The sequence below is a fragment of the Henckelia pumila genome, chromosome 2 (genome assembly GCF_033568475.1).
Source record: "Henckelia pumila isolate YLH828 chromosome 2, ASM3356847v2, whole genome shotgun sequence".
Classification (NCBI taxonomy): domain Eukaryota; kingdom Viridiplantae; phylum Streptophyta; class Magnoliopsida; order Lamiales; family Gesneriaceae; genus Henckelia; species Henckelia pumila.
Window position 1 is genome coordinate 97,727,139 of NC_133121.1, and position 24,735 is coordinate 97,751,873.

Here is a 24,735-nt window from a genome sequence, read left to right on the forward strand (position 1 = left end):
GCGCCTCGTTAAAACCTTGTTAGGAAAAACCCAGTGGGACAAAATCCTAATGAAGGAAAAAGAGTACAACATCTCTCGCGATACTTGTTAATTGTCTTATTTAAAACCTTGTTATGAAAAACCACGTGGGAAAAATCATAGACAAGGAAAAAAGAGTACAACTTTGATTCCTCCCCCTCTTGCAAGCATCACTTAAAATTATTAACTCTTAATATTTCAATCTTATGCACTTATTTGCCAAAAATTGATTTAGATGCTGATTTTGTCAAATATATGGTACTTCAAGACCAAATATATTTTATTCTTCTTCAAGTTGACAAAAACAATATTTTGAGCATCAAATCCTTCGATGATGTTTTTAAATATATCACCGTCAAATCAGTGCATTCATGACAAGTGCAAATATTTTCTCATAATCTAATTGAAATACTTTGAGAAACTTTGCTAATATTTGCTCATATTGCCACATATCATTATTATTGAAAGTTCAACAAGTTGTAGTTCAAAATAATCATCATTTTGCATAATAGCAAAACACACGAATGATTATATCATTTCGATCCCAAATAATTTGTGAAATATCATATTTTGATATACTTGTTATTCTTCAGGAATAACATAATCCAACTTGGATTCATTGAAATAACTGGTCGTTCACGCTTCTAGCGTCCTTTTTCATTTACTTGCAAGTAATATAAAATATGGTCCTGCAGGACGTCGATTTATTTTATAACGATCAGCTTCCGTTATTCTTTTCACATTGAGATATTCACTCATTTTCTTTAAAGGGGTTATTCGTCACTAAAGACGATTTAAATTGTTTAACTTGAACATAAATGAAACTAAACGATCTTATACACAAGATCAAATAATTTATTTGAGATTTAAAATTTGAACATCATGTTCACTTTATATTTCACTGGGATCGATCTCAAATATTCTTGTAGCTTCTATTTCCTCCCCCGCAATGTTGGAAACATTGTTTTACAAGAATAATAAATGAGAATTTCGCGTCATAAAATCTCATTTCTCAAGATAATTGATCATAAGATTCAATTTATTTCCAACATATTTACAATCCCTTCAAGAGATTTATTGTTGTGCATTTCTCGCAAAAACATTAACTTTCAGTACATGAGCATTTGACATAATATTTATAATATATTTTCAGATATCCCAAATATGACGCATTTATTTTCATGGTTTAATAGTTGATTGGAGGCAAAATAAATCAACTAAACCAATGTATTTATAATCATGAAATTGATATGCATATCCTCTTTTGATTAAGCTTGTCTTGATTACATATTCTGGAAATTTTCTCAATACGTATTTTCGCAAACATCATGTTGCGCTCTGTGGACCCACGTTATTTATTCATTCCATATAATATGGGGATTTTCTATCAATTTGAGCTTTTATGATAGTGCTATCAAATGTGATAAGCCAATAAGAATTCATAAAATCTTTTGGATCTTTGATTTAAAAACTTTCATATTTATCGATCCAAAAACTTTTGGTTCATTCATCAACATCTTTGTGCACCATCAATAGTTTTTCAACTATTTATATAATTTGAATGCTCAATTCAATCCATCATGCCAAACTCTCAAAGTATTTGTATCAATGATACTTTTGGAGCTCTTTAGCTCTTCTAAAAATATTGATTTGTAATATACTATTTAAACCAAATCAATATCTACTAGATTCAAAAATACATATACATCATTATTGTGTATCACTATTTTATAATATCAAGCACATCATCTTTTTTCATCGTCAATCAAATGATCTTCAAGATCTTTCATACATTCATATCAATGTACGATGAAACATATAATTTGGATAGACATCAATGGTCTCCACAAACTTTTATATCTTGCTTGATAGATATCAATAAATATTTTTACATACTTCAGGTATGATAGTGATACGAGATACCGATGTACGTTTAGTACAATACTTGATTATGACGTATATCTCAATATTTTGTGTCGAATTTATGATTCATATCTCGCTTCATACGAGATGACATATTCTTCCTTGAAGAATTAAACTACAGTGTATCAACTGTGTTCATTGGCACTGTCACATTCACTTAAAAGAATGGACCACATTAATTAGACAATTGTCATAATTGTCTTTTCTTGAACAAAATAATGTAAATAAGATATTATATTAAAAGAATTGAAATTGAAAAATCAAACGTACCTTTTCAAATACTTGTATGCATCAAGTAGATCTTTTACCTTCAACAGTAACATTCGATCTATCATGAATATCATTTCACATTAAATTTGTATTCCTTTTCAAATTCTTGTACGCACCAAGTAGATCTTGTACCTTCAATAATAACATTCGATCTATCACGAATGTCATTTTACATTAAATTCATGTTCATACATGTAAAATAATAACATGTGATAAAAATACTCTATCATTTATTTAAAAAATGATAGATTAATCAAACGATTGAAAATTTTCAAAATTTATATCCACGGTCAAAATTAATGAATTTAAAATCCATAATCAAATTTTATTAAATAAATATTTAACAACCCAATATATCCTTAAAATATAAAAATTCTCAAATCAAAAAATTTATCACCAAATTGCATAATCAATATTTCATGCAATATATTGACTAATAGAATAGATTCACAAAATTTGTAGTTCTTATTTTATATCATCAAAATAATTTATGTGAATCAAAACACAACACATGCTAGAGTTTTCCACAATTTAGTTTAAACAAATACAAAATTAATTTATCAAATATAAATTAGTTCAATAAATAAATAAAATGACTTGAAGTTAATCATAAATCAACCCATTGACATCATCATGCATAGGCTACCATCAATCCATCATCGTCATTGCCCAATATAGATGATGGTCCAATTCATTGAGTTTAATATTTATTTTTCTTTTTCGATTGATAGTGTTGCGATCTTACTACCGCACATTCATAATTTTTAATCAATAGCCTATGCAGTTCATCATTGAACATCAAGTCGATATTCATAAAAATAGTGACAAATAATAGATCATGCTTCTTCTAGAGCATTAAAAACAAATATATGATTTGAATCGATATCAAATCAATATCTTTTGATATTTATCTCACATATATCTTTAATAATATTTTCTTATAAATATTGACAATTTTAGATCATATATCGATATTCATTGAGAAATTGTACTAAATTTCCCAATTCATAAGATCCTCAACAACCAAAAGGGCATTAAATTATATTCTTCGAGAATATTTCCAAATCTTGGATCTTATATTAATATTCTTCACGAATATTATCAAATCTTGCATTTTTTTTATCAATCTTTCAATATTGATATATTATGACATGAGAACAATTTCTTCAATGATATTTATAGATATTTGATATCATATCAGATATCAATCACGATTTCTTCACTTTTTCAATATACGAAATCATATATCTCATCTTTATCATGAATCTATTCAGATTCTTAATATATTATATTATAACTAGGAATCTCTTTAGATTCTCAATATATTTGATCTTATGTCAGATCTTAATCTTAAATATCTCAATATTCAATATATTATATCATGAATTCATGAATATCTTTCGATATATCAAAATTGTAATCAGGAATCTCTCAAAATTCTCAATATATTATATCATGATCATGAATTTCTTCAAATTCTCAATATAAAATCATGTTGTGGTACTTTATAGCCATCAACATATTCATGATATTTCATGGGCACCAATATATAAATTGTTTTCATTGTGCTACTTTTAGAACACCAATGAATATATCTTTGTGCTACTTCTAGAGCACCAATGAATATCTCTCATAAATTTGAGTATTGACAACACGTTGTGCTATTCCAATAGCATCAATTAAACGAGAATTATTTTCATTCTCAGTTGGTTACATCATCGTGCTGATAACGTGTTATAAATCATAATAAAAATAGATAGATGAGTATAGAGAATTCATGAGAGAAGAAAGAATTCATATGAGTCAATACTCAGGTGCAATTATTATTGAACTCAATCACCCTATTTATAGGAAAATATTACAAGATACAAATCTTTACAGATATTATATTGACATATTTATAAAGATCACGAATCTTCCAAACCTAACTAAATAAGATAATCATCTATAATAATAATATATTTATAACATTTATTATTATATAAAATTACTATATCGTTCATCATATTTTCTGATAATCTGAACTGTCGAATTATAATCTTATCCAGGAAATCTAATCCTACAGTCTAGATTGTCCATCAGATTCTCTTTTAATCAATACCATAGGATTGTCATCTTAAGCCATAAATTTTTTTGTTATAAATATAAGTTATCTTGGAGTGCAAAATTATACTTTCTAAATATTATTTCTTTTAGTTTTTTCTCTCTCAAATGGCATCCTCTCGTGGTGAGAATTATGCAACTGACGAAGATAAACATCTTTGTCGTGTCTACATAGAAATCTCGCAGGATCCAATTATTAGACGAAACCAAAAAAAAAATCAACTTTGGTCTCGAGTGGCAGAAACATACAACTCAGGGAAAGCAAACTCAATGCCCGAACGAAGCCAAAGGTCATTACAGACTCGAATGCAAACTATGAACAGTGCAGTTTCAAAATTGAATGGATGCATACAACAAGTTGAATACATGAACCCAAGTGGTGCCTCTGATCAAGATATCGTGAGTAGTAGTTTGAATGCTATATTTTTTCTATGTTTATATCTTCTAATTTTTTTATTATAATTTTATATGTAGATTGATCGTGCAAAACAATTAATGACGCTAGATCGTAAATATAAGAAAGGGTTCGTGTTTGACCATGTCTGGCCCCTTCTCAAAGATCTGGAGAAGTTTTCCAACTTCTCTCAAAGAACGCAAAGGACGTCTTCCCATTCTGATACAGTGCCGGAGTCACCCATATCTTCCGATAATCCCGAGTTATCTTCATTTTCTATCAATCTAAGTGATGAAAATGTTGGAGGTGGCTCATCATCAAAGCGACCAGAAGGGGTGAAAAAATCCAAACTGAAGAGAAAGAAAGATGAAGATATGTCTAAATTGGTCAGTACAATCCAAGAAGAAAACAAAAAACTTTGAGATTTATTAGCTAATACAACCACAAAAAAGAAGAAACCATTAATGTGCAAAAGAGGAAAGTTGAAGTGTCTCAATGGCGTGGGGAAAATAAAATATTACTGATGGATGTTGATTCTATCTCTTATCCCCGTCGACGGGAGTTTATTCGCAAGGAACATGAAAAAATTATGCAGAAAAGAGAAGAAGAACAACAATCAGGATCAAATAATAACGTCGACATGTTTGGACAATATTTGGGAGATTTTGGAGGTTCCGGTAGTGGTCTTCCGGATTATTAGATAAAATAATGTATTGGAGGTTCCGGTAGTGGTCTTCCGGATTATTAGATAAAATAATGTACTTTTGATTCTAGTTGTGGTTTTCAGTGATTTTATGTAATTTGCATTAATGTATTTCGGTATTTCAAATTTATAATTTCGTTTTATTATGTAATTTTGTTATAAAATGTTAATTATCCTATGTTAATTTTTTTTTATCATATATGCCACAAATTATTTTAAAAGTAACATATAAAATATTATTAATGTTTTAAAAAACAAATAATTTAAGATTATAAAAATACCAAAAAAAAAACTAAAAAAAAAAAATTTGGACCGTTCAAAACAAAAAAAAAATGAAAAATAAAAGAAAATATTATACCGTAGTTGCATTGTTCACAACTTTAAAAAACCCCTAAAATGCCGTCCACTGCCGGAGCAATTTTCTGCATCAATTTCCAGCAGCACACTATTTTTGTGTGCTGTTGGAGATGGTCTAAGCATGTTTACTAACTGTCATGGTACGACAGAGACATACCAATATTTTATTTCAAATTTATCCCAGTTTTATATTCGCAGCATAGCTTTGTGAGAGGATTAACCGGTCATTTGCATCCTTCTCCACTCAACCTCCCATTTTCCCTTCACCGTGTGATGGTTTTTTTTTATCGATACTTGTTTTCTCTTTTGCATCATTCTCGCACTTTGCCCTCTATTCTCCGCATGTTTACCAATTTCCCCCTTCTTCGCCCGCATCAGGTTTTCTAGTTTCCCTTTTCAACGCTTATGTTTTGATTCAATTGAAGATCTTCGTCGGCCATCAAATTCTTAGCTATCGAAATTTCACAAGTTTTATATGAGAGGAGATCTAATATTTCTTTCCTAGTATGTTGTTCATCTTGGGATTTTTTTGGGTTTTGAAACATAAGCAATCTTGATTTTGATGATAACAAAACTTGTTATTGTGTTTTTAACATATTTACTCTAGTGAAGTATCTTTTGTGTTGATGTTTTTGTCCATGAGTTTAGTCATATTAGTATCAAAAATATCTTAACATTGTTCATCTATGCTGTAAATCCCTAAATTCAGTGCTTAATGATTATTCACTTAGATATGACAATTTTTCACATCAAGAAACTATTTGGAAATCTTGCGGTCTATTGCTTCTCGATTGAAGGCACCACCTTATTATATTCGGTTAGATCCAAATTTCTATTCAATTATGTGTTATCATTTTCTTTTTTCATTTTGTTTTATTTGTAAGTTACGTGGCTAGAATATGTTTTTGTTGGTTTAAATTGATTAGGCGTAGTCTGAATCATTTGCGATAGTTTTTGTTTAGGTAATTGTTTGTCCCTCTTGAAAATAAATGTAAAGACTTAAAGAGTATTCGTTAAAAGAGTTTCTTGATTTTTTATATTTATTTTTCTTCATTAGGCTTACCAATTTCCTTCTCATTTAAAGTGACTCATCTCTCAAGAGTTTATATTGCAATATGATATGAGATTTACTCCATGTTTGTTTCAAATATCTTAGCAGTCCATCGTTTTTCTTTTTGTGGGTTGGGGGTTGTATAGATAGTTGCTTTTACCTATCTGTTTTTTGTTTTTTGTAATTGTTCGTCCAGGTTAAATGATAGTACTTTTATGAATTTTTGTTATAGTCTCACTTTCATTGTAGAGGGATACGATCATCGATCACTTCGATCATTTTTTCTCAAAAACTTTCATCCTTCATGTTGAAAACTTTTTGAATTTCGTAGTCTTCACGACAAACAGAAGAAGAAATCACCTTTGATTATCTCACAGGCTCACCGAATAAATCACCTCAATATAAAAAATCTAATGATTAACATGCTGTAAAATAGAAGAAGCGTCAACTCATTTAAAGCTCAGATAATTTTTCAAGCTCATTGAGTTTCTAACAACTGTTTGGCTTAAAATGAGGATGTGATTAATTAATTTTATAAGTTTTATTGTAATTAATTTTGTTTTGGTCTATTTTTTTAACGTGGATGGTTCCTCACAGGCTTGCTTAAATTTTGTCACTGAGGGTGACACTCTATCGATGCATGTTATGTAATTGCATTTAGTTTTACGGTCTATATATGATTTTCTACTTTGCTTATATGCAAATCCAATTTTGTGCGGGATGAATTAGGCATTTAGTTCATTAAGAGTGTTATTTTCAATTACAATCAAATGGTATAAAAATTCTATATTTTTTTCTTATGTTTGTACTATGTTGAGAGTTTCATAGTTTTTTGATACCTAAGATTGGATTTTTATGCATGTTAAGCTTTTGTCTATGACTAATTATTATTATAGTTGCTTCCTCGTGATCGAATTATTTTAATGCCATTATTATTTTCAAGTTCATTGATAGCAGTCAAAAAAGGTCACCAACAATGAAACTTCTGTCCTACCTGTGACCGAGACTGACTTCTCTAGAATCCAATTGCGTAAAATCTTCAATTTATTTTTTGTATACAGATATTTGACCAAGATGAATTTTTTCGCTTAGCATCATACGATTGATTTCCTTTCTAACTTACTCATGGAGTGACCAAATAAACTTTAGCGGGTTAATACTAGAGAGTCGATTTGGACAAGTATAATTTGACCCGATTTTAGGCATGATGTACTTTTACTTGAGTTAACCATGTACGATTCAATGTGGTTGAGATAGTTTTACAACGCGTTAAAACTCATTCCTACATTAAAATTGCAAATAACTTTTCATCAGTCTCAATAATAATCATTCATATTTTTTAATTTATAATTTACTTTTTCATGTTTATTTTGATCACCACCCTATTTTAGGGGTGTGCAATCGATTATAACCAAACCGACCGAACCGAAATTATGAAAACCAAACCGACCGATTAAGTTTTTTAACAAATCGAACCGACTGAATTTTTATAACAAAACCGACTAAACCAAACCGATTAAAGATCGAAATAACCGATTTTTTTTTTAAAAAAAGCCTTTTAAAATCCATTAAAAAAACGAAACTATATAAATAAATTTGGGAAAAGTGGAAAAGTGAAATGAGTCAAAGAGTCCTAGATATCTTTTATAGTTGGGTTGGGTTAAATAAAATTGGGTATATAATACTAAAGTCCAACATAAATAAAAAACTTGGATATCAAAGTTAAGGCTCAATATGTATTTTTTAAATATATAAATAAATATCGGTTTAATCGGTTAAACCGATATTTTTTGAAAAAAACCAGAACCGAACCGATTAAACCGATATAACCGATATTTTTTTAAAAAATAACCGACCAACCGAATAAATCAAATCGAATTTCCGATTTTTTTTGGTTCGGTCGGTTTTCTCGGTTTGACCGATATTTTGCTCACCCTTACCCTATTTGGGGGTGCTTCAATGCTACAGTGGGGGTAATATCCCCACTGTAGCCGTGTGGCCAACAATTGGTCACACATGCAAAATCATGTGGGACCCAAATCAATCATGTGAGATCCACATGATTTTGGGCCAATGAAGATCAACCACACTGCAGAGGGGTAATACCTCCTATGTAGCTTCGAATTACCCCCTATTTGGATACATTAGTCATCTTCAAATGGATCATTTTTTTCCCTCTGAAAGTGAACTTCATGAATTTCTATTCTGGATGACATTAGTATTGATTGCTGATGATTTGTGGCATTTTGTGGAAATTGAGGATGTAAGAAAAATTTGAATTTGGGAATGAAATTTGAATTTGGTGAATGAATTGAAGGAAAAACTTGTTTTTGGTTGTCCCACATTGGAACAATTTCAATGTGTTTAACTCCTTAAATAATCCAAATTTGGTTTATGAGATTGGACCCTTAGGGAACCGAATGTTTTGTAAAGGGAAAAGACGTTAATCGATGCAACTAACACGCGCGCGCACGCGGCCGGCCGGCTCAGGGCGGTGGGGTGGGGTCTTATGATCCAATTATTCTTTTTTGGATAAAATTTAGTTAAAATAATATTTATTATTATTTTATTATGTGCGCCCGAGCTGACAATTGTTACCGCTCGAGGGCAGCTCAGAGGACTGTCCGCCCGAGCGATAAAATCTTACCGCTCGAGCGCGTCGTATGTGTTCCGAAAAGTTACGACTCTTTTTGGGATTTTTCTGTCACTGATTGCATCCTTAGGCCATAAGACGTGTTATTTGGAGTATTAGACTATATATATGATTGATATAACGCAGAGAAAATAATGAAGAACATCTGATAACGTATAAACACCATATTTCTGCTTTTTCTGCGATTTCTCCCTCACTCTCTCAAAAGAAAGTTTTACTTATTTTCATTCGCTGAATTTTGTGATATTTGTAGTGCTGCTATATCACGATCATTAGTCGTTGTATCTTAGAGATGATTGCCGCCAACGTTGAGCACTGTTAACGGGCAATTTCGTCTTGTGAATAGAGAGAATCCCTCGCCTCGACTTGTTCGTTGTTGTTGTTGCTGACTTGTTCAGAATTCGGAATACATATCCAATAACAATCGAAAGACGAAATTCTTTGTATTTCACGAATTCTGAAGATGTCTACTGTCTCGTTCACTTCGCTCGCTTCAGCTCCCGCACATGGAGAAAAGCCGCCAAAGTTTTCTGGTGACGAGTTCAAACGTTGGCAGCAGAAAATATGCTCTTCTATCTGACCACACTCAATCTGTCCAGATTTCTCAAGGAGGATCCCCCTGTCGTCGTTGAAGGTAGGGGTGTTCATCGGTCGGTTCGGTTCGGTTTTCGGTTTTTTATTTCGGTTTTTTCGGTTTCGGTTTTAGAAATATATAATCCGATATCCGAACCGTTTTCCTTCGGTTCGGTTCGGTTTTTTACTAAATCGGTTCGGTTATTTCGGTCGGTTATTTCGATTTTGATATAATTATTTTAATTAATATTATAAATATATTTTAAAATATAATATATTATCTTTTAAATGATTTTTTTATAAAATATTTAAATCCAAAGTCTAAATGACTTAAATAAGCAACAATCAACTAAAAATTATTAAAAATGATTCTTTATTCACTAGGTATCATCTAATAAAATATATAATATAAACAATTATATAAATAAAATTATTAATTTAATAAAATTTTGGTTTTTTCGGTCGGTTCGGTTTTGAGATATTTAATCCGAAACCGAACCAAATAAATTTCGGTTTTAACATTTATATCCGAATTTCAAATTTCGGTTTTCGGTTCGGTTCGGTGTTTGGTTTTTCCGGTTTGGATTTTCGGTTTTTTCGGTTTTATCCGAAGTTTGAACACCCCTAGTTGAAGGCGATTCTGACACCCAAAGGACCACCGCAGTTCATGCATGAAACCACAACGATTTTCTGTGCAAAAACTATATTTTGAATGGTCTTGATGACACTCTTTATAGTGTCTAATCCTCTGTCAAGACTGCCAAGGAACTCTGGGATTCCTTGGAAAAGAAATACAAAACTGAAGATGCTGACATAAAAAAGTTTGTGGTTGGAAAGTTTCTGGACTTTAAGATGATAGACTCAAAAACTGTGATGAGTCAAGTGCAAGAGATACAGATTATCTTGCATGAATTATTGGCCAAAGGGATAGAAATCAATGAACCATTCCAAGTCGCGTCTATCATTGAGAAGTTACCTCCGCTGTGGAAAGATTTCAAGAACTACCTTAAGCACAAACGTAAGGAGTTAAAACTTGAAGATCTGATAGTGCGACTTTGCATTGAGGAGGATAACAGAAACACCGAGGCCAAGTCACATAAAAAGATGTTGGTAACCGAGGCAAAAGCAAATCTGGCAAAATCGAGTATGAATCACAAGAGGAAGGGCCCCTATGATGGAAAAAAAAAAAGAGGAAAGCAAAGAAATTCCAAGGAAGTTGCTACAACTGTGGCAAACCGAATCATATGGAAATGGACTGCTGTCTTCCAAAGAAAAACAACAAAAATTAGAAACCAAAGCAAACAAACATGGTTGAACAAAGGTATGTGCCTTTAGCGATTTCTGATATTGATCTTATTGTTGTTATCTGTGAGACCAACATGTAGTGACCCTTACCGAGATCATCTACTAAACAGAAGTTAGGCATGCAATTAACTTAATCAACAGTAAACCAGAATAAGCTGCGAAAACCATAAACAATAATACAATTCCAAGAAAATGAATCTGTAAATATCCGAATAGTTTATACAACCAAATCGAAAGTTGTATCAACCTAATACAACAGAAATAAAAACCTAGACGAAGCTCCAGCTGGCTAACCACTGCCTAGCCCCTCTTGGATCCACCCTCCTCGTCCAATCGCAAACCTGCCCCAAGGAATAGGATATCTAGAAACACAGAGTACGAGACGTGAGCATAAAACGCTCAGCACGAGAGTATGAGTATACATACATGCAAGTGTACCGTCTACTGACTGGAGGTCAAGAATCAGATAACAAAGATAGACCGGGCCCTGGTATGTAGCACGCTGTGCCGTCGCTTCAGGAGGTGGCTCACATACCGAAATACCAGTGGACACGCGGGACCCAAATCGATGGAAGTCCATCCACTAACAGGATAGGGTAAACCCTACTAACAGACATCTCAATAGAGATAGATCAAGATGTAAATGTATGTAGCATAAAATCATGCAGTCACATAATACATGCATACTCGGTCAGGATATCCCGAACAGTACTTTCGTACCTCAAATACTAGGCGCGCTCTACCAGCTCTAGGTCTAGGCCTATAATTCGCACTACATTGCCAAATTATACTAATATCATTATAGAGCTCTAAAAGCCTTAACTAGACTGTTGCATACTTCTAAATATTTTTAGGAAGCAAAAGTTATACCTTCGTCCGTCGTTAGCTCTTTGCTGTCGATTGCCTCAAAACTTGGCCACAGCTCCGCTACGACGCCTGGATCGCTATGCCACTTCCGGATTCCCAATGGGAGGTCTAGAATTCCCTAGATATGAGTTAGAAGGCTAAGGAATCGAGAGAGAATAGGTGAATGGTGTGCTTTGAAATGAATCTCGGCACCTCTATTTATATACCACGAACGGAACATCCGTTCCTCATCGTTGCGTCTGTTCTGCCTGACAAACGTCGCATCCGTTCACCATCGTTGCTTCCGATGGTGCCAATGTCACATCAAATACGTAAGCAGTGACGCATTTCTGATGGCACGAACGTTGTATCCGTTCCTAGAACATTGCTTCCGTTCTGCCTGACCTTTCGGACCATTTCTGATCATTCTGGGTCTAAACCCGGGCTCCGCTAATCCATTAAGAGTTCCCTTAATCATGTTTATCGGTTTAATTAGAAATTACTTACTAAAACTGGGTACGGGCTACTACAGATCGATACTGACTCTACGAGCCACATTTGTGCCGAAAAAGATATGTATTCCACCTATGCCACCATTGGTAATCGAAAGTTGTTCATGGGAAACTCCGCAACATCTGAAGTCGTTGGAGTAGGAAACGTGGTGTTGAAAATGATCTCGGGCAAAGAGGTGACGCTCAAGAATGTGCTGCATGTGCCAGACATTCGAAAGAACTTAGTTTCGAGGTCTCTTTTGAGCAAGACAAGATTTAGAATGGTTTTTGAATCTGATAAATTTGTATTAACCAAATCTGATGTGTTTGTTGGTAAAGAGTACCAAGATAGTGGTCTCTTTAAATTGAATGTAATGAATGTTAACCGCCCTGAGGCGAAGAATAAAATTGTTGGTTCTGCTTACTTTACTGAAAGTTATGATTTATGGCATGAACGATTAGAACATGTTAACTTCAACAAGTTGCAAATACTTGCAAATTTAAATGTCATACCTATGTTTAAAAGAAATCTACAACATAAGTGTGAGATTTGTGTTGAAGCGAAAATGGTCAAAGCTCCATTTCATTCTGTCACGAGAATTACCTACGCCACTCGAATTAATACACACTGATGTATGTGATTTAAAAATGGTACAAACACGAGGTGAAAATAAGTACTTTATAACATTCATTGATGACTGCACCAGATTTTGTTATGTATATTTATTGAAAAGCAAAGATTAAGCAATTGAAGCTTTCAAGAAATATAAGACTGAGATTAAAAATCAACGAAGTTCAAATATTAAAATGATTCGAAGTGATCGAGGTGGAGAATATGTGGCTCCTTTTGAAGAATTTTGCTCAACTTCGGGCATCATTCATCAAACGAAAGCCTCATACTCTCCTCAATCTAATGGTGTTGCATAACGCAAGAATCGAACCTTAAAGGAAATGATGAATGCGTTGTTAGTAAATTCTGGCTTATCTCAAAACATGTGGGGTGAAGCGATTCTCTCAGCAACTCATATTCTAAACAAGATACCAATCAAAGAAAAAGATGAAACACCCTATGAACAGTGGAAAGGTCGTAAACCTTCTTACCAATACCTCAAAGTGTGGGGGTGTTTGGCTAAAGTAGAAGTACCTAAGCCAAAACAAATAAAAATTGGATCTAAAATGGTTGACTGCATATTTATTGGATATACATACAATAGTAGTGCATATCGATTCTTAGTGCATAAATCAACAATTCCTGATGTAAAGGAAGACACAATAATGGAATCAAGGAATGCGGTGTTCTTTGAAGATATATTTCCTTGTAAAGAAAGGAAAGAAATAAGTTCGAACAAGCGAACTTATGAACATACAATTGAAACCCTACAAACCAATGATGAACCAAGACGAATCAAGCGTGTAAGAGTTGAAAAGTCTTTTGGTCCTGATTTTCTAACATACATGTTAGATAATGAACCAAGAACTCTTCAAGGAGCTTTATCAAATCTTGAGGCTTCTTTTTGGAAGGAAGCCATACAAAATAAAATAGATTTCATCATGCATAATCATACGAGGGAGTTGGTTGATCTCCCTCCAGGTTGTAAACCTTTGGGATCCAAGTGGATCCTTAAAAGGAAATACAAAGAAGATGGATCTATAGATAAATATAAAGCTCGACTAGTGGTTCAAGGTTTTAGACAAAAGAAAGGATATGATTTTTTTGATACCTACTCTCCAGTTTCTAGAATAACATCCATTCGTGTTCTCATAGCTATTGCTGCTTTGCATGATCTTGAAATTCACCAAATGGATGTTAAAACTGCATTTTTGAATGGAGAGTTGGAAGAAGAAATATATATAAAACAACCAGAAGGGTTTATTGTACCCGGAAAAGAACAAAAGATGTGTAAACTTGTCAAGTCATTGTATGGACTTAAACAAGCACCTAAGCAGTGACATCAAAAGTTTGACACTGCTATGTTGTCAAATGGTTTCACAATTAATGAATGTGACAAATGTGTCTATATTAAAGGTACTACAAATGCATATGTAATTGTTTGCATTTATGAATATGACGTGTTAATCATGGGAAGCAACCATGAATTGATTGAGAAAAGAAAGAAAATTTTGAGAGAACATTTTGACATGAAGGATTTGGGATTGTGTGATATTATTCAAGGGATTAAAGTCTCTAGAATATCTGCTGGAATTATGTTATCCCAAACTCATTATGTAGAAAAGGTTCTTGAACGATTTAATGCCACAAATCGTCCTCCGACTAGAACACCTATGGATTTGGGTATACATTTAGCCAAAAATAGAGGAGAACCTGTTTCACAAGTGGAATATGCAAGGGTGATAGGAAGTTTAATGTACTTAACTAACTGTACCCGTCCTGATCTTGCATATACCGTAAATAAGCTAAGTCGATTCACAAGTATTCCAAGTGAGGATCATTGGAAAGCACTAATGAGAGTGCTTGGATATTTGAAATACACTTCAAGTTATGGAATAGTGTATACAAAATATCCCGCGGTCGTAGAAGGATTTTGTGATGCAAATTAGATTTTTGACACAAAAGACTCCAAGTCTACTAGTGGATATGTGTTCACAATTGGCGGAGGAACGGTGTCATGAAGATCCTATAAACACACATGTATAGCTCGGTCAACTATGAAATCCAAGTTTATTGCTTTAGATAAAGCTGGTGAAGAAGCCGAGTGGCTTCAAAACTTTCTAGAAGATATTCCTTGTTGGAATAAACCGGTGTCTTCCATTACTATTCATTGTGACAGTCAGTCAGCAATAGGAAGAGCACCAAGTAGTATGTACAATGGTAAATCTCGACATATTCGTCGGAGACACAATACCATAAGAAAATTGATCTCAAATGGGGCAATTTCGGTTGATTATGTAAAGTCAAAGGAAAACTTTGCGGATCCGCTTACAAAAAATATAAATAGAGATCAAATGTACAAACTACTAAGAGGAATGTGCTTAAAATCTACAAAATAAAATATTTATAGCGGTAACCCAAACTTGATAATTGGAGATCCCAAAACCTTAGTTTGAGTACTTGAAATCTTTACTCGCTCATTCCTAGAACATCCAAGTAGAACGTATCTGCAACATGTGGTGAGGTTAAGTTTTTTTTTTTAATGATTCCTATACCTATAAGGTAGAGTAACGATGACACTCTTGATAGGAGATCACCTATATAAGTGCAAAGTATTGGCTTGGCTCGGTGCGGTGAGGTGGGGTGGGGTCTTATGATCCAATTATTTTTTTGAATAAAATTTAGTTAAAATAATATTTATTGTTATTTTATTGTGTGTGCCCGAGCTGAAAATTGTTACAGCTCGAGCGCATCCCTCACCTGCGGGATAGAAGTTTGGCCGCCCGAGCGGTAAAATATTATTGCTCGAGCGTAGCGCCAAGAAGCTGCGGGACAGAGGTCTGTCCGTCCGAGCGGTAAAATATTACCGCTCAAGCGCAGCTCTCCACCTGCGGTACAGAGGAGTGTCCGCCCGAGCGGTAAAATCTTACCGCTCGAGCGCGCCGTTTGTGTTCCGAAAAGTTACGACTCTTTTTGGGATTTTTCTGTCATGGGTTGCATCCTTAGGCCATAGGACGTATTATTTGGAGTTTTAGGCTATATATATGATTGATATAACACAAAGAAAGTAATGAAGAACATCTGATAACGTATAAACACCAGATTTTTGCTTTCTCTGCGATTTCTCCCTCACTCTCTCAAAAGAAAGTTTTACTTATTTTCGTTCGCTGAAGTTCGTGATATTTGTAGTGCTGCTATATCACGATCGTTAGTCGTTGTATCTTAAAGACGATTGCCGCCAACGTTAAGCACTGTTAACGTGCAATTTCGTCTTGCGGATAGAGAGAATCTCTCGCCTCGACTTGTTCGGATTGGATATTTCTCCAATTATACTTTGTCAATGCTGGAGTTGGTCAAGTTTTGTGATATAACATACATTCAGTTAAAACGTCGTGTTAGTTGCTATTTTCTTTCCCTGCAGGTCAACTTGGATTTGTGTTTTCGAATTGTACATTTGATTTTGTGGGAAACAAGAACGTTGAAGCGAATATTTTACGTATATGTTGTTCATAAATTCTTAAATACAAGTTATTTATATAGCTTTTTTTTTTGATACAGTTATTTGTATAGCTTTGGATTCATTGAAATGATTATATTGTTGAAAATATTGAATATGAGTATTATTTGTGCATGCAATGGTGGTATTTTCATTTTAAAGTTTCAATGCTTTTTTACTTATGATTATGATTATGCAACAATTTATTTTTAAAAATATCATGATTTAAATCTATCATAAAAAATATTTTTCGTTCAAAATTTGTTATATTTAAATTTATCTAATGCGTGTGTTTCGATTGATTATATATTATATTATATAATTTTTTTTTAATGTTTGAGCCTGTTTGGTATCAAAAGCCAAACAAAAAAGTGTTTTTTTTTTAATTTAAAAAAAGTGTGCTTTTCTAATTTATAATGTGTTTGGATGAGCTTTTTAGTGCTTAAAAAAACACTTATTTAAGCTAAAAGTAGAGCTTTTTCAAAAGTCCAAATTTAAAGTTTAAAAAAGTATTTTTTTAAAAAAACTATTTGAAAAGCAAACGGGCTCAATAACTACTTTTGTTTATCAATGTGATACCAAAATTTATTCCGCAAAAAAGTATCATTGATCTCTCGTTTACATATCAAAATTTTCCTCCAAAACACCCTTTCCTCACAGTATTATTATTTATAAAATAAAATAAAATAAAATAAAATAAATGAAAATTTAAACAAGTATGTTTTAAAATATTTAACCTCATTATATATATTTAAGGGATTTTTTGTTTTAAAAAAAAGAAAAAAAGATTATATTGATCCCGAGTCTCGACTCTCGACCACTTGGGTAAATTCTAATACAACCGAATGGAATAGAGAAGGTTTCACAGAAAGGGGAATTCGATTCAGTAGAGAGAGAGAGAGACAGAGAATAAACCCTTGGAATCTGCTAGCTTCTTGAATCCAAAGGGTCGTGAATTTGTCTCTGCTTAATTTTTAAGCAGTGAAGGAATTCTTCTCTTTGGATCGAGGAGAGCACACGCGCTGAAATGGGAAGAGGGAAGTTCAAGGGCAAGCCCACTGGCCGCCGCCAGTTCTCCACGCCTGAACAGATGAGTATGTTGTCCCCGCCCCCCGCGTAATTCTCATTTTCTTTGGTTTCTTTATTTGTCTTCTGTTCTATCTATTGTTTTATCGGGCGAGTTTTAAGATCCATAATTGATTTGGTATCTGCGACAGTGCGACTGATGAGTGAAGAGGGGTAAGCGGTGATTCTTGAGCCGGTGACGGGTCCTTGACTTAGCTGTTCGTGGGTTATTTTTGTGTGCGCTGTATTTATGGTTTTTTCGGTGTTCTTTTTGTATTTGTTGTGTGCTATATTTATGGTTTTTAGGTGTTCATTTTTTGTCTTTCTCTATCGTTTTAGTCCTGTTGCTCTTCGTTCCTTTATACTTTGGAATGCGGGATCTTGCTAGTTGTGTGTGTTTAAGTTCTCTCATAAAATCTTATTCTCATAAAATCTAATTTTATGTAACTTTTTTTCCTTTTCTTTTTTTGATGAATCCAGTGGCTGGTACATCTGCATCCCGTCCTCGCACATTTAAACAGGTGAATTATATTGCTTTAGATTTCCCTCAACGTTTGTGCTTGCTGAGATTGGATATATTATGTTTGATTTATCCTGTTTTGCTAAGAATACCCTGGGATGTTATCTTTTCGGCACCAATGTTGAGGAAAGGAGTATTATTTAAATCTAACCAATGTAATTGATATCAGTTGTTTATAACTCTCATGTACCTTGCAATTCACTTGGTTATTCATGGATATATTGTATAGAATGATGAAATGTGCCATGTCAGTCTGCCTAAGCACGCTAAATACCAAAGAACCATAGTAATAGAGCTCTTTTTCATGGATAACCCATAATTAACCTGGTATCATAATGATAAAAGTCTACGAGTTTTTAGGAGCTTGGTATTTGTCTTGTGCAAATTATAGGAGGTAAGAAATGAACTGCTGATTTTTTAATTATTATTATTTTATCTTGTTTTCAGACTCGTTTTAGTATGTTTATTTATTGTTTTTTATATCACCCTCACCCTTCTTATTTGTACACACATTTTTATTTACAAATGTTTTCCTTCCCCCTTTATAAACCAACAGATGTGCCATAAGTTGTACTTGCTCTTGTAATTTTTATACACTCATCAATGTGATTTATTAGATATATGGCTATTGTTACAGGAAGTGGCTGAAGTGGAAGAAGATGAGAAATCTGATGTAGAGTCCGAAGAGGAATCTGAGGATGAACCTGAAGTCAGTACATTGCGATTTGATTTTGTTGAGCATTTTGGTTTCGGTAGAACTTACTAAACTGCTAACATGCTCACCCATTTGCTAATGTTGGCAGAAACAAAAAGGTGCAGAGGGTGTCATTCAGATTGAAAATCCAAATTTGGTGAAGACAAAGAACTTGAAAGCACGCGATGTTGATGTATGTTACTCCAATTATTCATTCTCTAACTTAATAGTTGCCCTTTTATAGTTTTCTGATTTCTGAATGTTGTTTCTTTGCCTTGCAGATGGAGAAAACAACTGAGCTTTCAAGGCGGGAAAGGTCGTGAATATTTTTTTATTACTATTATTAATATGCTATTAGATTTCCAAGACAAGATTATAAATATTAATTGGGTTTTTCCATTTCTCTTTCACTGTTAGACTTTATTATTTTCGGTAATATCTGTAGAAGGCAGCTTAGAGAATTTCTTTTCTAGAGAACTCTCCCTGAGTCCCTGCTACATTGTGTTCTGAATTGCAACTTCATATTTGCTTCATTGAGCCTCACTTTTTTCTCTGTCATGGGAACAAGGTGGGTAGGTTTTAGGATCTAAATCTCCTTACAGGTTCAATTCTGCAAATAATAACTAATGGAGAAGGAAGAGAGATTTACTAATACCAAATATGAAATAATAATATGAGAAATATCTCAGCCAAAGATAGAATCCTTTTACAAGAAGAATGCAAACACTCTCTTGCCCCTAGCGTAAGCCAGTACCCTAGCACAAGCTAGTAAGAACAAAACACAATAAAGTGAATGAATTCCCCGTATTCTACTTCTTCGCATTTTATTCAAGGTTACCCACTGTCTAGATTGTTCCTAGATTTGTCTATTGGGCTTATATCTCCCTGTTGGTTTGAATCCAGCCCAATAACATATTGGGTCGTAACAATACCGCCCTCCTCAAAATTAGCCTTGTCCTCAAGGCTAAGACATGGAAGTTGTTTCTTCTTGATGTAGTTTTAGTCGTCACTTTTCTTGTGTGCATTGCTGCCACTACTCTCAGATAATTGTTGCCAACCACTTGAGCCTTTTGTCCGAATCCAACCACCCTTTTGTCCGAATCCAACCACCCTTTTGCATTCTACAATTAGTGTATTGTTTTTCTCAAATATCAGAGAACACATTGTCCATACGTTTCCAATCATGTCCTCAACAAAGATGGAGATTTATTTCCCCCTATCCCATGTCTTGTTAGCATCAATTATCCCAACAATTATAATAGGGAAATATCCCTTTTTATCTTCAGCAAAACTTTTAACTTCCCTCTCTCTGTCCCATTTCTTGTTGGGATCATCCACCTTTTTCGCCCCATGCAACATACCAATTAAAACATTATACACAAAACCATTGAAACTCCACCTGCATCTGTTCATCTGATTCATCAACTCCAAACCCTTAATCAAGCCTCCCAATGTTACCACCAAGTTTTTTAAATTCGCCCAACCTAATACAAGAGAGTTCCACTAAAATTCACACTGGATTCCAGAAACACCTTAAAAGCAGAAATGGTAGAGAAATTACCACCTTCGGTGTAGTTATGCTGATCCAAAACCCGCCACTCCAGCAGTTCTTCCTTAAGTTGGGTCAGAATTCTTGAATCCACGACGAAGGAGCAGTATAAGGTCCCATCACCCCATTCAAAACGTCTAATGACGTGTTCCACCCATAATAGCCCACCTTCGTCCAACTCTCTTCCGTCACGCCCAATATCATACTTGGGCTTGATGCAGCAATCCGCCCAGTATCCTTCAAACCCCAAAATCCTCCCCGTCTTCCTAATCTCAAACTCTCCAATGCGCAACCCCGCAATATTGCTGCCCGAGCTTTGTCCGCTGTGAGATCCTTTGACTTGGATATTGTATTCGGACCAGGGGCCTATTCCTCTTGCCAACAATAAAAATGGCCCGTAAGTAAAAAAAGCCCATATATTTTGGCAAATTATTAACGCAGTCCTGTGCAATAACCTTCACTGCATCTCCTCCCAAGCCCTCTTCCAATTGCTTAATATGTTAACCCTAGTAATTTTGTTCTTAGCCTCAAGCCTCGATTCCATGATCCCAATAATTGTGATTGGGCCCGGGTCTATTTCTCTTGTCCAAATTCCATTGTTGGGCTTATTAATGACATAGCCCAGTTGAACTTGTTTGCCCATAGCCCATTCCTGGGCTGTCCACTGCTTAGGCCTCACAATTCTAGGTTCTTCAGTCGACCCTCTTTGCATCGAAGCAGCGTAACTTTCCCATGGATGCTTATCTGGGGTTTCTTTTTAAGTTCATCCATAAACGCCCATGGAATCGGTTTTATCGCATGTAACTCCGGTAAACCTACGCTTCTCGGAGCCCGTTTCTCTTCATCTATCAGTCCCAACAGTTTTTCTTCATTTTTTTGCTTCCCATCTGTGACAAGCAATTTTCCTGTTGAGAATTCACCTTCAAAATGAATCCCCCTGAAATCCGGTTGTTCAGCCTCTTTGTTAATCGAGATTTTCCCCCCAACACTCTGACTGTTAGGCTCCATAATTACAATCTCAATCTCCTCCTCCTCGACTGGTTTCTCATTTATTTCATTAAGAAACTGAATATCACTTGTATTCCTTCGAATAATCTTCTCCACCATTTTTTTGGCAATCGATAGTGAATCCCCTTCGTATCTTCTTAGTATAGTCAAAATAGCATGGTGTAAATCTGCTGATAAATCATCCCTTCTTCTAAAACAACATTCATCACCGCTTCCATAGATTCCAAAATTATTTCCGAGGGAGAGTTGCTTGCGGCTCTAAGCAAGTGTTGAAACATTTTATCAACTGATTGCACTCTAGATCCAACATAAGAACACATGACCTCACCTTAGCCATTGTTTCCAGAATGGATACTCTCTTGAGATGAGATGTGCTTCCCGTGGCTGATAAATCCCCAAAACTCCATACTATCAATTGAAAAACCTCTTTCATTTTGGCATCCTCATAAGGAGTCGCTGGTGCAGTAATTCTGATGATCTCACTGAGGCAAGAAGTTATTCCAACTTTTACATCAACATCAGAATGCTTTAAAAATTGTTCTGCTACCAATGCCTCCTTTAATGGTGAAAGAGTCATTAGCATGGATTGGCCAGGGGACTGATCCACCTTTGCCAAAAGCTTCTCAATTCGATTGATGAGACGGAGTTCATGACTGAGAGACAAGGAAGTCTGAGAAAGAGTTTTGCAAGCACCTGAGAGACATTTTTCCAGCCACTTTTCAGCCATCGGCAGCAACAGTTTTCCTTCTTTTTCTCTTTCTTTTTTTTTTTTCCCTTCCCGACAAAGATCCGGCAGGTCGGACCAATTGTTAGATCTAAATCTCCTAACACGTTCAATTCTGCAAATAATAACTAATGGAGAAGGAAGAGATATTTACTAATACCAAATATGAAATATAATCTGAGAAATATCCCAGCCAAGGATAGAATCCTTTTACAAGAAGAATGCAAACACTCTCTTGCCCCTAGCGTAAGCCAGTAGAAACCCTAGCACAAGCTAGTAAGAACAAAACACAATAAACGTGAATGAATTCCCCGTATTATACTTCTTCGCATTTTATTCAAGGTTACCCACTAGATTGTTCCTAGATTTGTCTATTGGGCTTATATTTCCCTGTTGGTTTGAATCCGTCCCAATAACATATTGGGCCGTAACAGTAGGTGAGATGCTGGTGGCACTTTTTTTTAATAGATCCTTGTGGTCGCTGACCTTACTGGCTAGTTAAAAAACAGGTGGTGGAGTGAACCATTTTACACAGAGCTTTAGATTTTCATTGCAGGGTATATAAGTAGTAAGCACTCTGAATAATGATACTCCCGACCGAAATAACCTGTATATTCTTCATTTTGATATTGTTCTCAGAGAGGAGATTGAAAAGCAGAAAGCTCATGAAAGGTACATGAAGCTGCAAGAACAAGGGAAGACTGAACAAGCAAGGAAAGACTTGGGTAATGTTTTTCAACTGCTTCTCAGTTGTACCTTATTATCCTTGTTTGAGTGTTAGAACTCTCTTTCGAGGCATCTCTGTACAATTTTGCTTGTTCTAACTTGACTCATGGACCTTGGAAACTCATGCAATAATTGCTTTTTTATTAAATAATAATATTTATCTTTTGTTGCATTGTGGATTTAACCTTTTTTGTGGTTTTCTTATTGGTGTCATCTATAACACCACTAGTCGTTAGTTTTGATTAAGATGATAAATGATTAGTTTAGCCTGCCAAATTCTTTGAATCTCTGGATTTTGGACTGCACATTGTTGACCAATCTTTGAAGTCGTCTGTTCTCAATCCTGGTATTTGTTCTCATTAGCAACTGACAAAAGAGGTTGATCTTGCATATGAGTTTAATATCTGAACTGGTAGAATTTTTACTATACTAAAGTCTCAACCTTCCTTTTTGTCTCGAATAATCTCTCTTCCTCCATTTTTACTTTTTACTTCGAATGGACTTATCATTCGAAGTAATTTTGTGTTCATTGTTTTTGCTTTAGTCTTGATATCTGAGATGGAGCCATCCACTCACCGAATTTGGTTACTATTGTAATGTGCTGACATCACGATGTTCTCATGTTTTAAGTTTAAGTACTTTTCACCTTTTATCGGTAAAACTAATGATTTTTATGTCATGGGCGTATTCTCTTCTATAATTTTGCAGATCGTCTGGCCCTTATACGGCAGCAAAGGGTTGAAGCTGCTAAAAAACGAGATGAGGAGAAAGCTGGTTAGTCTCCAAAACTTACGGGTAGATTTCGTCTTCCTCTTTTCTCTCCAACTGATCTCATTTTACTTGCACACGCAGCAAAGGAACAGAAGAAGGCGGAAGCTCGCAAATAATCATATTTATATTCTGGTAGAAGATGGCGATATTATGTTTTTGCCTTTTTGGGTATTTGAACCATATTTAGTTCCTGATCAATATTATGTTCTCATGCTGCTAGTTATGTTAAACCAAACCCTTTTCCCATTTCAGTTGTCTTTCATTGTAATTGTATTTCGACAAAAACTATGACCAGTACTACTTCTTTAAGTTGTAGCATACTCCCCCCCCCCCCCCCCCCCCCCTCTTATATTATTATTTATATATAACATAAATACGTGAATATATCTTGGCCTGTTTTTATTGAAGCAAGCAACTTGTTCATATTTTTTGTACGTTTATGAATTTCATGATCTCATTGATCGTTGGTGTTGAGACAGTTTTATGGACCAATCCCAAGATCCAATGACAAAGGGATGCCAAATTATATACTACATCTATTTGTTTTATTTGCATGAATTTTAAATCATCATCTATATACCTAAATTATGTATTAAATTAATAATATATTTTTCTGTAAAATAACGTTCAGCAGGATCTTCCGCATGCAAATGTTTTGTGCTTTTTTTCTTTTTTCTTGTTTCTTGTTTCTTTTTTCTTTTTTAATGATGTATGGGGCTTACTCCAGCTGAAGTGTACATTTTGAATGCTCAAAGCTATGCGATGACCAGTTTTAATCAGTGTTTGAAAATGCTTAAAAAAATGATTATTAGCTCTTTTTTTTACAAATTTTTTTACCTTAATCCGTCTCTAAACTCAGGTACTTCTGGAGGTAAATATTTTGCT

At 34.3% G+C, this 24,735-nt stretch overlaps 1 protein-coding gene across 1 annotated transcript; it reads left to right on the forward strand.

Annotated features, from left to right (window-relative positions):
* The first annotated feature begins 17,613 nt into the window (after nt 1-17,613).
* On the forward strand, nt 17,614-24,159 carry LOC140881132 (uncharacterized). Its single transcript, XM_073286192.1, has 8 exons — nt 17,614-17,887; nt 18,339-18,379; nt 19,016-19,087; nt 19,182-19,265; nt 19,354-19,388; nt 22,993-23,078; nt 23,788-23,853; nt 23,932-24,159. Exons 1-8 carry the CDS (start codon nt 17,821-17,823, stop codon nt 23,964-23,966), a joined length of 486 nt encoding a protein of 161 aa, XP_073142293.1. The 5' UTR covers nt 17,614-17,820; the 3' UTR covers nt 23,967-24,159.
* The last annotated feature ends 576 nt before the right edge of the window (nt 24,160-24,735 follow it).